The 15999-nt window shown below is 41.3% G+C and overlaps 1 protein-coding gene across 1 annotated transcript; it reads left to right on the top strand.

The window, feature by feature from the left end:
- Positions 1–219: 219 nt before the first annotated feature.
- LOC137342359 (caveolae-associated protein 4-like) lies at positions 220–7272 on the top strand. The gene is made up of 2 exons (XM_068006296.1): positions 220–945; positions 3029–7272. The coding sequence occupies exons 1-2, from the start codon at positions 532–534 to the stop codon at positions 3668–3670; spliced, it is 1056 nt and encodes a 351-aa protein (XP_067862397.1). The 5' UTR covers positions 220–531; the 3' UTR covers positions 3671–7272.
- The last annotated feature ends 8727 nt before the right edge of the window (positions 7273–15999 follow it).

The raw sequence follows: 15999 nt of genomic DNA, 5'->3' as shown, positions 1-15999 counted from the left end.
TGAAAATTGTTAAAAAACGCAATACAGAAAAAGCATGTTTGTGCATTATTAAAATAACAGTTTTGATTTCTGATGTGTGTATATCTGTGTTTGTTAAAACTTTGCCTAACAACACCTTGTTCTATAAACTTATAGTGATGACCAAAATAAAAAGGCAGCTATGTACTGCAGTTAAAAGAGCTGTAAGATGAGATTTCAGATTTTACTGAAGGAGGACAGCTGTTCGATCACCAGTGTGAGAGTCAAAGGCATTTTCCACACTCAGGGTTAGAATCCGTCTTCATGCACCCAAGTATTCAAATAATTCAAGATGGATGCATGACAGCCGTAAAACATGGGCGGCTTCCAGAGGTAGGTGGAGTCACACACTGCCCTTTTAGTCTTGGATCATCTGTGAGAATGGCTGGTTGATGTCTCACTGCCAGCACAGTGTGGAACACAGCATTGGTTGTGGCCCCTCTAGCCTCCACTCACACAAAGTTCATGTTTTAAATTAGACATAGGAGAAGAGCTTTCTGAACCACCGGCAGCATGGCTGAGGAACAAGTATATTCAGATTCTAGCAACCTTGCTTTTGACATAGCCACCGCTGCTACAGGTGAAGGGGAGGCCACTCCACTTAACCCATTAACAGTTTTAACTCTCCTGGAGAAAGTGGCCGGGATTGTTGACAGTGTTAATGAAACTCAGCGGAAAATGGAGCAACAGCAACTGGAAATAGAAAACACTGTTAAAGAGATACAAATCGATGTTGCAAAGCTTAATAAGGCTCACTTGACTACAGATACCACAGTCACAAAGTTGCTAGAGAAAACCCAAAAGATCAACGCTAATGTTAAAGATGTGAGACAGCGACTGGATAAAACGAACGCTCAGGTCAAAAAGGTTGAAGGAAACCACCGGGAGCTGCTCAAAAGGAACAAATTCCGTGTGGTCATATTCCAGGTAAGTTCCATTTCAAATTGTCACTTTAGCTGATTTTAGTTTGAAGGAACCTCCGTTAAGATTCTGTACTTCAAAGTATGAAATATAGAACTAGTCACAACAGCTACTGAGCTAACTATTCTAAGTTCAAGTTTATCCAGCAGGGTAATTGTTAATGTATTCAGTCTATAGCATATTTTTTTAAGACAGGACACCTGTTAAATGTTTTATAATCTGTAGAATCCCCAAGCAAATCTTTTTTCCCCTTCTGCGTGTCAATGCTCTGGAGTACAATAGTTGCTCTTTAAACAAAATTAGTGAAACAACAAATAATTCTGGAGTTGAGTAACAGATGTAAAATTCATACGACAGTATTGGGTAGTATTAATACTTCAGCAGGCCTCGTGCCATCTGCATTGCAGATTAATGGCTGTGGAACATGCTGCCCACATGAAAAATAATATGCAAGGAAAGATACTGCGTGTTTGGCCTTCCGACTCACATCACTGGTTTATTTTTGAAAAAGACAGTCAGTGGGGTTTATGAATAGATGAAGACCTGGAAATATATTTAGAAGCTTTACAATGTTGCATGCCATTAGATTTCATACACTGTTGCAACTTCATTAGTGACAATGGAACATACTGCAGACAGAATTTCTTTGGGAGTTATTTTAACATCTTTATAGATAATCTGATGAGATGAATGTTCGCATGTATTATATCTTGTACTGTCACCTTTCAAATGGATACCAGAATGTTGCAGGAACAGAAGACTCCAGCAGTCACCTCAGTTTTAGTATCATTTATCGCCTGCCTGTTTTGACAGCAGACAATTGAAGACCTATATTACATCTCATAACAGAATGAGGGAATGATTACAGTCTTCTTGTTCCAACTCCATTTAAGTAACGCAATACTTTTTTTCAAAAGTTATTAATATAATATGTTTCCCTTCATATGAAAGCATTGATTCTTTGCTAAAGTATCATTCCATGTGTACCAGTTGATCTCTAGTACCTCACCCAAATGGCCATTATTCATGTGTCAGCTTTGCCAATGAGTGTCGGCAGGCTGTTTGACTGCGAAGGTGACGGGAGAGGACATCATGCACGAGTCTGATCCTGCCCTCATCTGATATCCATTCATGTGTAACTCCAGCAGGGGTCACTGGCTTAGAATCAGATGCAGTGGGCATCCCTAATTTTTCCCTTCTGTAACCCAGGGCAGAGACCAAATTTAATGACCTCAGCTCAACTAACTCAGCACAAACTAGTGATCGAACATGGGATCTTATTCATCTATGAGGCTCAACTACTTATTGGATAAAGTTGCGGAGCCATTGTGGGGGTCCTCATAGGAACAGGAGTAGGCCATTCAGCCTCTTGAGCCCGCTCCGCCATTTGATAAGATCATGGCTGATCACATTTCAGTACACTTATTAAAAATGCACATGTGGGATAAAAACAATTTACTTGGTGTCTAATTTATTTGGCGTAGTATGTATCTACGCCAAAGGGATACAAAAATTTTCAGACCGTACTACCATTTGTTCCATTTTTAAACATAATCCAAGAATGCTTTGGTAACTGAAGCAATGTTCAGTCACTTGTTCAGTAATCATTTGAGCCCTGAAATTAAACCGTGGGATACCAGTGTATAAACACTTAATGAGAGATTCCTCTCTCTGCTATTTAGCGGTGGCATTAATATGTCTAAAACAGCGGAGAGAGCAATTTCAGTATTGGCATGCTAACATCCCACAGTGTAATTTCAAGACCCTTGAGAATTATTCTAGCTTGCAAAACAAAAAGTTGATTACAACATAAATTTTCTGAGGAAAATTAATTGTGTTATAACTGACAGCTCAAAAGAGACTGACAGTGTAGTGATGTTATCATGGAGTCACTTAAAAGGGATTTACTGTTTCCAATGACGAGCTGATAGAAAATTAATTCATATAGATGTGTCACGAGTTCATTTGTGTGTATGTTTACAGTTGAAGAGAAAATATTAGCTGCCTAAAAACAAAATAACTTGCAGTCTTCATATTAAAAAACCATGGTTGAAATCCAGAATAAAAACTGCATTTTGTACTTTCACAGGAAGAAAATGAAATGCCTTCCTCCGTAATCTATAAAAAACTTCCTAATGAGGGGAATGTGGCTGCGGCTGAAGATGAACACACCGCGACAGCAGCCATGCCACCACCAGACCTCTCTTCTGATGAAGAATTTGTTTATGACGAAGAAACTGCAGCTACACGCCTGAAGAAATCGGGCATGAAGCGGGTGGATAGTATCAGAAAAGCTTTTACAAAAGAAAACTTGCAGAAAACCAGGCAAAACTTTGGGAAGCGGATGAATCGGCTCAGTACCACGATCGTCCCTCTAGACCGGAGAGAGAAGATAAGGATTTCAGGAGAGAGGATCAAAAAGTCCATAGTCGATTCGAAACCATTTCATATGAATATAAAAAAGAAAAATGAAAGAAGTGGGGCGGAAGGACAAGAAGTTGCTGTCAAAGGTGTAGGAGAAAGTTCCAAAGGCGAGGTCATGGGTACAGAAGTAGCAACGGAAGTTGATGCACCTGGAGCTGCTGAAGTTGGTGAAGATAATCCGGATAGTCTCCCTGCGATGGTTACAAATGTTGCCAATACAGAAACGGTTGTAGTAACAATGGAAACAAAAAGTGAAGAGGCAGTACCTGCAGTGGCAGAGGTGAAGCAGAGTCCTGAGTTCAGTTAAACACAGACTTAAAGCTGCGTTACTTAATAGCGGTAGAAAGTGCTAATGTCGCAATTGTGATGTTAATACATCCATAAAATGTTCTTGTACATCAAATCAAATTTGCCTGGTTTAATTATTGAGAATTTTTTTTAAATTTGGCCATTTTTTTGATGAAGCGTCACACTCATGTACGAGGTGTCAATCCTCTCATGCACACCCTGCTAGCAGGCTGAACTGGACCTCAGATGACCGTGGATCAGTCTTCTGCATATTTTTTTTCCTGATAGTTGTAGAAGTGGGTCCAGTGGAATTGGGAAGGATTGACAGGAAGTTTACTATCTGAAAACAATTACTAAAATGGGGGAAGCTTTTTATTTTTAAGAGTGGACCTTTGAAGAAGGACAGCATCATTTAATTTTGTATTTGTATCTTTTTGAAAAGGGCTGTTAAGTAGTGCAGCATTAATTCTTGTCAGCCTCTCAGCTACCATTACATAGCGTTATAAGGATTACTTTGTTGTCACATGCCATGTAGTTGCAAGAGGATATTAAAAAAACCTTGTTTGCCTGTTGTCAGTATGGTAATTGAAACAGAGTAATCACTGCTCAGGACTCAGAATGAGAAGTGAAATGATCAGATGTTAAGTATTGGGCATATAAATGTGGCATTAGACAATAACATTGTTCTATAAAAATCCATGGACATTCACCATATTCCATCCCACAGGGAAGATGTTATATACTCTGTAATCGTATTGCTGTGTGGTTTAGAAATATATTTCTACAATGTAAATATCTTTCAAAACCCTATAGCTGCACAAACATAAAATCAAAACAATTCAAGTACGTGTTTTATTTGGGGTATTTTACAAATACTCTTTTTAATACAAGTATTTAGCTAAAATGAGCATGTTTTTGATGTGTGTATCCTACATATTCACATTTGTAGCTTTAGTTAGTTTTCAAACTGAATTAGAAGTGTCACTGTACGTGTAAAATAGTGCGATTTAGTTTAATATTCTTTGGTGTACTTTTCATGTCTTTTCCCTAGCATTAATTGTGGTGTGCATGTGCAAATATTAAATGGTGATTGCAAGCATCAGAGCTTTGTGTTTAGCTTTGGGGTGTTTCCAGTGTTATTTATAGAAAGCATAAGCCATGCAATTGGACATTCAAATTAATAAATTACTTTTAGCTTGAGCAGACTCAGTCATTATCCCTACATGCATATCAATTAATAGGTATTGTCTTTATAATTTTGATTGTCACCTTAGTTTATATATTTGTTTAAACTTGGGCACAGCTGACAAGTGCCTCCATTCATTTTTCAGCTTTCTTCCCTTTTCCCCCTCTTCTCCTGGAGGTGGTGACTCAAACTGAACTATCGTTCCATGGGCGCTGGAAGCCCTCTGGTATTTTGGCCAAGCAGCCGTTCTTCAAGTGTGGGCTTGTACATTGAGTGTCAGCAGGCTATTCAACTGGGGGTTGGGGCATCACAGCGAGCCCAATCCTGTTCTCACCCAATGTCCATTCAAGCAGAATTTCCAGCAGGAGTCACTGGATAGTAAACAGGAGCAGGAATCCTGGCCATCTTTCCCCTGCCTAGCTGAGGGATACTCAAGCAACTTGTTGAAAAATTATTGCATTTTTCAACACTTGCCTTTAACAATGACAGGAAAGATTAATAGAGAAATATTAGTTCAAATATGTCATACTTTCTTCCTTTCAACTCCCAAGTTTAAGTATTTTTTATTCCTGTCTTTAGCTATCTGACGTCACACACAATTCCCCAGCTAAATGACAGACAATCTGCTCCAAGCTTGCACTGTAGTAACACGCACACTCTGATTATTCTCTCTCCTTGTGGGGAAATGCTTTCTAATGAGTGCCTGAGAGAAGCAATGCACTGAGTATGGACTTCAAGTACAAACCTGTGTCCTACCACTCCATGATCAAGGACATTGGTACCTCAGTGTACTGTACCACTAACCTGGCCAAAATTTATGAACCATGTTCGATATAATTAGACCTTTATATCACATTTACAATGGATTCCGTGCATCATTAATGGTTATTCTGAAATAACCATGTGTTTTGATGTTACTAAGTAGTGGTAACAAACTTTTTTCCCAATTCCCAGTAGCCCATCATGATGTAATACACGATGAACAGGCCCCAAAGGATTAGTTGAAAAAAATCATCAGGTGTGGAGTTTTATTAAAAAAATATTTTTGTCTGGTCTGTCTGTATCACTGTGCCTGTAATTGTTTCAATTAACTTGTGTTTAAAAACTTACCTTAGTGTAGGTTTTACAAGATAATAATTTAGTTAAGGTGGTCCTCAGTCATTTCTAACATAGTTAATGCAGAAGTAAAGTTTACAATCTGTGTAAATAGTATTGTCAAAGCCCAGCAGCTGTAGCTTGTCATATCACAATAGTGGTAACAAACGGCATGTTCCGGCATTTGGGAGCTGGTTCAATGCCTTGAAAGAGTTGGAATATTGCTGCGACAGCAAAACAGAAGGCAAGCTAGATAAAAGGCTGAAAACATGATGATGGGGGGAAATAGCAAGATGAATAGTGTATGTGAAAGAAAATGGGGGAAGAAAGAAGTGAGACAACAGAAAAGCAAGAAAAATAAAGACAATACGACAGATAAAGGGCGATATTTAAACAGTGACAGTTCTAATGGAGAAAGAAAAGGAAGGAAAGAAGAACAGTTTTTATGTTAAAGGAATAGATTTTCATTTGAGAGAGACAGTAAAGGGGATGCACAGAGGCAGAGACCTTTGGACTGAGGCTAGTCCAGTTTGTGTTTCTCTGTGTACATTTGGTTATTTTAAACCCATTCCTTCCCTGGATCTAAAGATAGAGAATACAGATCAGGGTTGATGTGACGCTCATGTGTAATGTTGCATATAGATATAATTGGGTTCCCACTGAATAAATATTACAAAACTTCTTCACATATAATTTGCATCTTTACATTTTAGTTAATGCATCATTACATTCATTCATACCAAGATATCAAAACCCAGGGAATCGAAGAGGTGGTAGCTTCCAAAGTCCTGCAGCCACACTTACTGCAGACTGTGATTCATTTACATGTGTTGGCACTGATGTTGAAAGCCATGTCTGCTGCAGTAAAAAATGTAATTCAGAAGTGCAACATGGAACAAAATCTTATAGTCGACTATCATTTTATGATAATCAGCAGGAGTTCTGTATGTTATCAGATGGATGGGGGAATAGTAACCAGACTGAGACTGAAAAAATCTGATGCGAGCTGTTTCTCTGTGTTACTGGTGAACTAATAGTATTTGACGGAATTGACCTTAATACAATTCCCCTATCCATTTCTGCCATTTTATCTGCCAATGCTATGTGAAGTAACATTGTATATGTAAAATATTTTAAGGTTTTTAATTATATTTATTATTACCATGTTAATGTGATTGGAGGTTGGATGTTAATTGGTTATCTATCTGGAAGGATAAATCTGATTGCCTTATTCCCTTCAAATTAGTGGTACTTGGTGTTTATACTAATTATTATTTTGGCTTTGGATGCAATTTATGTACATTAACTCAATAAAGAAAAGAATACTAGAATACTTACAATTTGCTGGTCTTGATTGTATTCAAGATTTTTGCTTTTGTTTGCAACTGCCTTAATTAGCTCATTAACAGAACAAAGCTGATCACTGTAAATTCTAACACCTCGATCTCCACATGGTTACTTCACACATTGTTCATAATCAATAAGTAGTTTCAAGTTAAATGAAGGGATGTTCTTTGGTGGGGGGGAGGGGTTCTCCCCATTGGCTGCCGTTACATTCGGTGGAAGATCAGTGGAAGCCTCATTTACACATCTATCCGATCTTCCACTGATCGGGCCAGCCCCTCAGGCAATGGTGTTTTAGTCATTAACTAAGAGAATAGTATAAAGGATAAACTATTATTGAGTGGAATCACAAATCTCTCAAGTCTCTAAATTTAAAAAGTCAGATTGCATAATATTAGCATATCCAGCAATATTGTGATTGACACCATAATAATATCATCCACTTTCCACTGAGTAAAGTATCTGCATTCCTCGTTATCTCACTGCAAGGCGTGGCTGAAAGCAGAACGCTAATTGGTTGAAAAGGGATCTTAAATTTTTACTTAGTTGAGATTGAGTCAACCTAGACAATGAGATATAATAAAATCAAACAGGGCATTGGAATCTGCAGAAACTGTTCAACATCTTGCAATGTTTTTTAAATTAAAATGTCGAGATAGGTAGAATGATTGATAACCATAATTGGCTTTTTATGAGCTATCTATTCAAATTGAGAATTAGCTAAATAACTGACAGAGTTAGCCTTCAGCCTCATCCTTTAATCGTTCAGTGTACCCTCAATTTGACAAGACAGCCCATTATATCAAAATTGTACCATATTATAGCTTATTGATGCATTCATAATGGAGAAACTCATATCTTCTGAACAGTGGTTTTAGTAATTAAGAGAAAAGAGCTGAGGTTTATTTTAAATGATCAGCTTATGAATATAATGGCCTCTTGTAAGGATAACCACATCAATGTAGCATTTTATATTTGATAAGCTCAAAGAATACATGACCAAATACATTTTTATCCATTAGTTCCTCAAATGGGGTAGATTTGTTTTTACACTTGAACAGCGCCACTTCGGAAAGTACCATGATTTTACCGAAGCTTTCGGAAATTGCCTTTCAAAACACATTCACACAGCAATAACCAAGTCCCATGAGGAAAACAATTTAGCATGCAATTCCATATTGTTGAAATGCTTAGCTTTTACTTCAGCAAAGTATTTAGCAGACCCTCCCTCAGGGTCCATTACAGCAAGAATTCTTTGACCTGTTGCCACTAGATTCCTGAACAGCATGTCACCTCCAGCCTAGACTACCACTCCTCACAAAAGAATTTTGCCAGTGTTCGCCACTTACCCTGAAGTTGTTGTTGGTTGGCCAATCCGTATGTCAAACTCTTGGTTAAAGACCCAAAATTATCCCACGTCCCTTAGTCAGTTTTATATTCTGCATTAAACTGCTTGTAAATTCCATATATGTGTGCAGAATCATATCGTTTGCACATATAGCCTTCAAACATCACATGATCCCATAGGGAAGGTTCATTCAGTTGTGTGAAAGCATTCATCAGATGCTTTTCAAAAGGCTGTGGAGTTAGTGTGCTCAATAGATTTACATGGAGATAATCCAATATTATTCTTTTGAATTTATTCAGAACGACTTCCCTTTTGATTTTTGTAAATGGTACTGAGTAAGCCAAAATATTTTGACGTCATTTAGTACCAACTAAAATCTCGCCACTGCAAAGAGACTAAATGGCAAAATTGAAAGGACAAGAAATAAATGACAGAGAAAAAGAAAAAGCAGCCTTGCCCTCATGCCATTTTGGGCACTCAAATGACTGCAATGTAATGCCCTGTGACATACCAGCCCATATAAATTTAGACTGTCCTGTATTTAGAGCCTTACAAGTGGAGCATGGTGTCACTGGAAGAACATTCATTCTGACCACCACAACTTTCCCCCAAATGGACATTCATAATTTAAGGGCCCCTCTAGCAGTTGTAGCTGTAATTGATTCCTTTTACATATAACCAATTTTATTTAAATATTATAGTGATCAATTAAATATTATAGCTATCAATTACAAATTTTTAATTATTTTTTAAATGAACTGGATTTTACAGCTACAGTATTTCAGTAAAGTGCTTAAACAAATTTAATCTAAAAGTTATACTATAGGCTTACATTATAAATATTGATATTATTGGTATATCAAAAATGCTTACCATTTAAAACAAAGTTCATCCGTCTAATTCTATTTATAAGTACATACCTTACACACACCATATCCTATCCAATGTGACTGTACATGTATGGACTGTTGTATTAATAGATTGTTTCAGATTAAGTGAATGAATTTCGCCAAATATTGGGGTAAATTTTAACCCCCAAGAACAGGTGGGTTGGGGACAGATGGGGAGTGAAAATTCTGAGAATTTGGAGTGGGACCACATCCTGGCTCCAACACGGGTTTAACCCAAACGCATTTGGATGTGCACTCGCTTTGGAAGTCCCGCTGGCTCGTAAAGCCGCAGGGCCGATATTTGAAGGGCAAATTACTGTACTTAAAGCACTTAAGGGAATTAACTTTTTGTGTATTGAGTTACACAACTCATTTTAACTTCTCCCGAACATGTCTCCCATGGCCTCTGAAACACACCATGGAAACGGAGGTGAGTTGCAGCCGGTCCTCATTTGGACCTTTAAACCAGTGATTGACACGTGAATGAAAGGTGAGTTTTTGCAGCAGGGCAATCAGTTCTCTCCAACAAACCTTTGGCTCCGAGTTCTTTGTGTTTAGACTGAGATTTCTTTGTTCACATTGATGATTTTTGTGTTCAGACATATTTACCTACATCTTGGACCCCCTCAAATTGACAACATCAGGATGTGAGGGGGATATTTTTTTATTCAACAGCACATCTGAGGAGGAGGCACATCACCATCTGCGACAGGCAGGGCGTGCAGTTCTGGGAGTTGCAGGTGCGCAAGACAGAAGTGCACCACAAGGACCTGCAGAAGAGCAGAGAGGGGACCAATGGAGGGGCTGAGGTCGCAGGAGTAACTACCCACATGGGAGGGTGTACGGGCAGAGGCTGAGCTTCCTGGACCTCTCTGAGAAGCAGTGCTTACGCAGGCTCAGATTGAGTCGCCAGGTGAGCACAGACATCTGCACGCTCCTTCATGCAGAGCTGATCCCATCTGGGCCTGGTGGCCACGCATTGCCCGTCACAGTTAAAGTCACCATTGCCCTCAATTCTTTCACCTCTGGATCATTCCAGGGCACCACCGATGACATCTCCAGGGTCTCTCAGTCGTCTGCACATAAGTGTATATAACAGGTCACGGATGGCTTGTTTGTCAGGGCATCCGACTATGTAAACATCCCCTGTGATGACATCAGCCAGACTGAGAAGGTTTCTAGTCTCTGGCTGGCTTCCTACAGGTGCAGGGCACAATTGATTGCAATCCGAGGACCTGCACATGAGCCAGGGCTGTTCATCAACCGAAAGGGATATCACTCCATCAATGTGCAGCTGGTTTGCGACCACCGGAATAGGTTTCTGCAGATGTGTGGCAAATGCCCTGGCAGCTGCCATGATTCCTTCATTTTGCGCGAATCCAATATCCCGGCCCTCTTCCATGCACAAGACAGACTTAAAGGCTGGCTTCTTGGAGACAAGGAATACCCTTGCACACATGGCTCATGACACCTCTGAGAAACCTCACCAACGAGGCACAGCAGCTGTACAACGATAGTCACATCACCACCAGGTCTGTCACTGAACAAGCCATAGGAAAGCTCAAGATGTACTTCGGGTGCCTGGATCAATCTGGGGGAGACCTTCAGTACTCACCAGCGAGATTGTACAGAATAATAGTCGTGTGTTGTGTCCTGCACAACATCGCTTAGCAGAGAGGGTTACATGTGGAGGAGCTCGAATGAGCTCATGAAACCTGCACATCTGTTGGCAACATTGAAGAAGACGATGAGGAGGAAGAAGATGGGCAACTCATCGCCATAGAAGCGACACACATGGCTGCTCGTGATGCCAGGGATTAACTCATATCTAACAGATTCTCATAATGAGATCTCCAAACTGAAGATAGTGAACTACTCTGACCACCTGGAATAACCACCACCACCACTACTTAGCAAAGAACTTGGAGCATGACGGGGAGGATCTAGTTGTCGTGGTTCATGTAGGAACCAGCGACATAGGTAGAACGAAGGATGAGGTGCTGCTGAGGGAGTTTGAGGAGCTAGGATCTAAATTAATAAGCAGAACCTCAAAGGTAATAATCTCTGGATTACTACCTGGGCCATGTACAAATTGGCATAGGGTCAAGCAGGTCAGAGAGTTAAATGTGTGGCTCAAAGAGTGGTGTGAGAGACAGGGGTTTTGATTCATGGGGCACTGGCACCAGTATTGTGGAAAGAGGGAGTTGTTCTGTTGGGATGGGCTCCACTTAAACTGGGCTGTGACCAGTGTCCTGGCAAATCGAATAACTAGGGCTGTAGATAGAGCTTTAAAATAAAAAGATGGTGGGGGGGGGGGTGGTCAGGTGAAGGGAAATTTGGAAATCTAATGAGAAAAGACAAGGCAACAGAGCAGTGTAGCGACTTGGGTAAAGATAAGAAATGTGTGGCAGGAAGGGACAGAGAGCTTAACAGAAATAGTGCATCAATGAATAAGGTCAAAGTAAGGAATAATGGTATAAAGTTAAAATTAAAGGCTCTTTATCTGAATGCACAAAGCATTTATAACAAGATAGATGAATTAATGGCACAAATAGAGATAAATGGGTTTGATCTATTAGCCATTACAAAGACGTGGTTGCAAGGTGACCAAGGTTGGGAACTAAATATTCCAGGGTACCTGACATTTCGGAAAGGCAGGCAGAATGGAAAAGGAGGGGGGTAGCCCTGATAATAAAGGATGATATAAGAACAGTAGTGAGAAAGGATCTTGCCTTGGAAGATCAGGAAGTAGAAGCAGTATGGGTGGAGATAAGAAATCACAAGGGGCAGAAAACACTGGTGGGAGTAGTTTATAGGCCCACTAACAGTAGCTATACTGTTGGACAGAATATTAATCAAGAAATAATAGGAGCTTGTAACAAAGGAAATGCAATAATCGTGGGAGAGTTTAATCTTCATATACACTGGACAAATCAAACTGGCAAAGGTAATCTGGAGGATGAGTTCATGGAATGCATTCGAGACAGTTTCCTAGAATAATGAATCATGGAACCAAACAGGGATCTATTTTAGATCTGGTCTTGTGTAATGAGACAGGGGAAGAGTGATCATAAAATGATAGAATTTCACATTGAGTTTGAAAGTGACATACTTAAGTCCGAAACTAAAGTCTTAAACTTAATTAAAGCCAATTACATAGGTATGAGGGGTGAGTTGTCTAAGGTAGATTGGGAAATCAGATTAAAAGGTATGACTGCAGTTCGGCAGTGGCAGACATTTAAAGAAATATTTCAGAATTCTCAACGAATATGCATTCCATTGAGAAATAAAAACTCCACAGGAAAAGCGATCCATCCGTGGCTAACTAAAGAAGTTAAGGATAATATTAGATTAAAAGAAAAGGCTTATAATGCTGTGAAGAATAGTAGTAAGCCTGAGGATTGGGAGAGTTTTAGAAATCAGCAAAGGATGACCAAAAAATTGATAAAAAGGGAGAAAATAGAATATCAGAGTAAACTAGCAAGAAATATAAAAACAGATTGTAAGAGCTTCTACAAGTATGTAAAAAAGAAGAGAGTAGCATGGGTCCCTTAGAGGCTGAGACAGGAGAAATTATAATGGGGAATAAGGAAATGGCAGATACGTTAAACAAATATTTTGTATCTGCCTTCACAGTAGAAGACACAAAAAGACTACCAAACGTAATGGAGAATCAAGGGGAAAATGAGAGTGAGGAACTTAAAACATTTAGTATCAGTAGAGAAAATGTACCAGACAAACTAATGAGACTAAAAGCCAACAAACCCCCGTACCTGATGGCCTACATCCTAGGGTCCGAAAAGAGGTGGCTGCAGAGATACAGGATGCATTGGTTGTGATCTTCCAAAATTCCATAGATTCTAAAATCATTCCAGCAGATTGGAAGGTAACAAATGTAACACCGCTATTCAAGAAAGAAGAGAGAGAGAAAACAGAGAACTACAGGCCAGTTAGCCTGACATCAGTCATCGGGAACGTGATGGAATCCATTATTAAGGAAGTAGAAACAAGGCACTTAGAGAATCATAATATGATTAGGCAGAGTCAACATGGTTTTATGAAAGGGAAATCAGGTTTGTCAAATTTATTAGAGTTCTCCGAAGATGTAACTAGCAGGGTAGATAAAGGGGAACCAATGGATGTAGTATATTTGGATTTCCAAAAGGCATTTGATAAGGTGCTACATAAAAGGTTGCTATGCAAGATAAGGGCTCATGGGGTTGGGGGTAATATATTAGCATGGATAGAGGATTGGTTTACGGACAGAAAACAGAGAGTAGGGATAAACATGTCATTCTCAGGTTGGCAGACTGTAACTAGTGGGGTGCTGCAAGGATCAGTACTGGGGCCTCAGCCATTTACAATCTATAGTAATGACTTAGATGAAGGGACAGAATGTAATGTATCCAAGTTTGCTGATGATACAAAGGTAGGTGGGAAAGTAAGCTGTGAGGAGGACACAAAGGAGCCAATTTTCGGATGGGGGCGGAGGGGGGTCTTCTAAAATGGCGGAATTCCGGAGCGGGTTTGGAGCCCGGCTCCAACCTGCTGACTTCCGGGTTCCCCAGTGATGCGTTCGGGTGCGCGCACAGCTCCCTAATGCGGGACTCCCACCGGCAATTAAAGCCAGTGGGATGCTGCTTTAGATAGTTAGGTAGATAGTTGAGGTACTTGACAGACCTCATTGAGCGGAGATTTTGGCAGGGATGCAATTTTGAAGGATCCATAGCATATTTCCCGTCCAGTGGGAAACACTCCCTGATGGAACAGACATGTTTCAGCCAGCAGCCAGTGGGAGATGCAAAGGATTATTTGACAGATGGGGGGAAAACCTCATTTATTGCAGCAGAGCACTCTGTCACTCAGACAAAGTTTTGGCTACAACACCTTTGTCTTTCCACTCAAAATTCTTAATTTATACCCAAAACACTGCTGTGCAAACACATTTACCTACTTGTGGACCCCTCAAACTCACACCGTCAGGATGGAGGGGGGGGTGGACGCGATGGCCGCATTCATCACTTCATCCAAGGACGAGCAACATCACCAGCCTCGCCAGGCATGCCATCCACCTCCACCACATGGAGCTCCACAACACAGTGCTCCACCACAGGCAACTGCACAACAGCACGGAGAGCAACAACAGAGAGAGCGACGTCGCAGGAGGCACTACCATCGCCACAGGGTCTATAGACCGAGGCTCAGCTTCCTGGACCTCTCTGAGGAGCAGTGCATACGGAGGCTCAGAGTCAGTCACCAGGTAGTCGCGGACATCGGCAGCCTCCTTTATGCCGAGCTGCTCCTGGCTAGCCCGAGCACCATCTTCTTACCTGTCGCTGTCAAAGTCATGTTACCACTGCCCTCAACTTCTTCACCTCCGGATCGTTCCAGAGTGCCACTGGGGACATCGCCGGGGTCTCTCAGTCGTCTGCGCACAAGTGCATAAGGCATGTCACCGACGGCTTATTGCGCAGGACCTCGCACTACGTCAACTTCCCCATGGATGACCTCAGCCAGACAGAGAGGGCAGTGAGATTCCACGCTGTGGCTGGCTTCCCACAGGTGCAGGGTGTAATCGATTGCACCCATATAGCAATACAAGCACCTCCACACGAGCCAGGACTGTTCCAACATTCGGCTCATCTATGACCACCACAAGTGATTCCTCCACGTGCGCGCCAGATACTCTGGCAGCTGTCACGATTCCTTCATCCTCCGAGAGTCCAACATCCCACCCCTCTTCCACACACCGATAACCCGCAATGGCTGGCTCCTTGGGGACAAGGGATACCCCCTGCACACGTGGCTCATGGCACCTCTGAGGAATGCCATCACCGAGCAACAGTGTCGATATAACGGCAGCCGCATCGCTACCAGGTCTACAATTGAGCAGGTTATAGGGCTGCTCAAGATGCGCTTCAGGTGCTTTGATCGTTCTGGGGAGCGGTTCAATACGCACCAGACAGAGTGGGACGCATTATAGTCGTGTGTTGTGCCCTGCACAACATGGCACAACAGAGAGGGGTGCCGCTGGAGGAGGCCCCATCCACATCTGCCACCCATATTGAGGAGGAGGAGGAGGCTGAGAAGGACGAGGAAGCAGAGGAGGAGGAGGAGGACAAGGACGAGGAGGAGGCAGAGGAGGAGGAGCAACCCATGGGCAAGACAACTGCTCACCTGGCTGCTCATGAGGCCAGGGAGTCACTGATGTGTGAACGGTTCTCCTAACATCAGACAGTGTGAAGAATCCAGTCCTCACCACCTGGACAGAGGAGTGGCCACACCAGCCTCCCCCCACCCGCCCCCTGCACAAAGTAGTCATGCAACTACACATACACCCACTGTAGAGTGACCCAATGGGTGGCATCAAGTGTGGGTGTTCATGGTGAACCTCATGAAAGGGCCTTATTACACAAGCCAGTCAAGAATGGCCAAGACATGGCAGTAGTGGTGACAATAATAATATTTAAAGTGCCATTAACAAA

Source organism: Heptranchias perlo, chromosome 2 (assembly GCF_035084215.1).
Source record: "Heptranchias perlo isolate sHepPer1 chromosome 2, sHepPer1.hap1, whole genome shotgun sequence".
NCBI classification, from domain to species: Eukaryota; Metazoa; Chordata; class Chondrichthyes; order Hexanchiformes; family Hexanchidae; genus Heptranchias; species Heptranchias perlo.
Note: the sequence above shows the minus strand (reverse complement) of the source record. Positions and strands in the feature narration are given on the sequence as shown.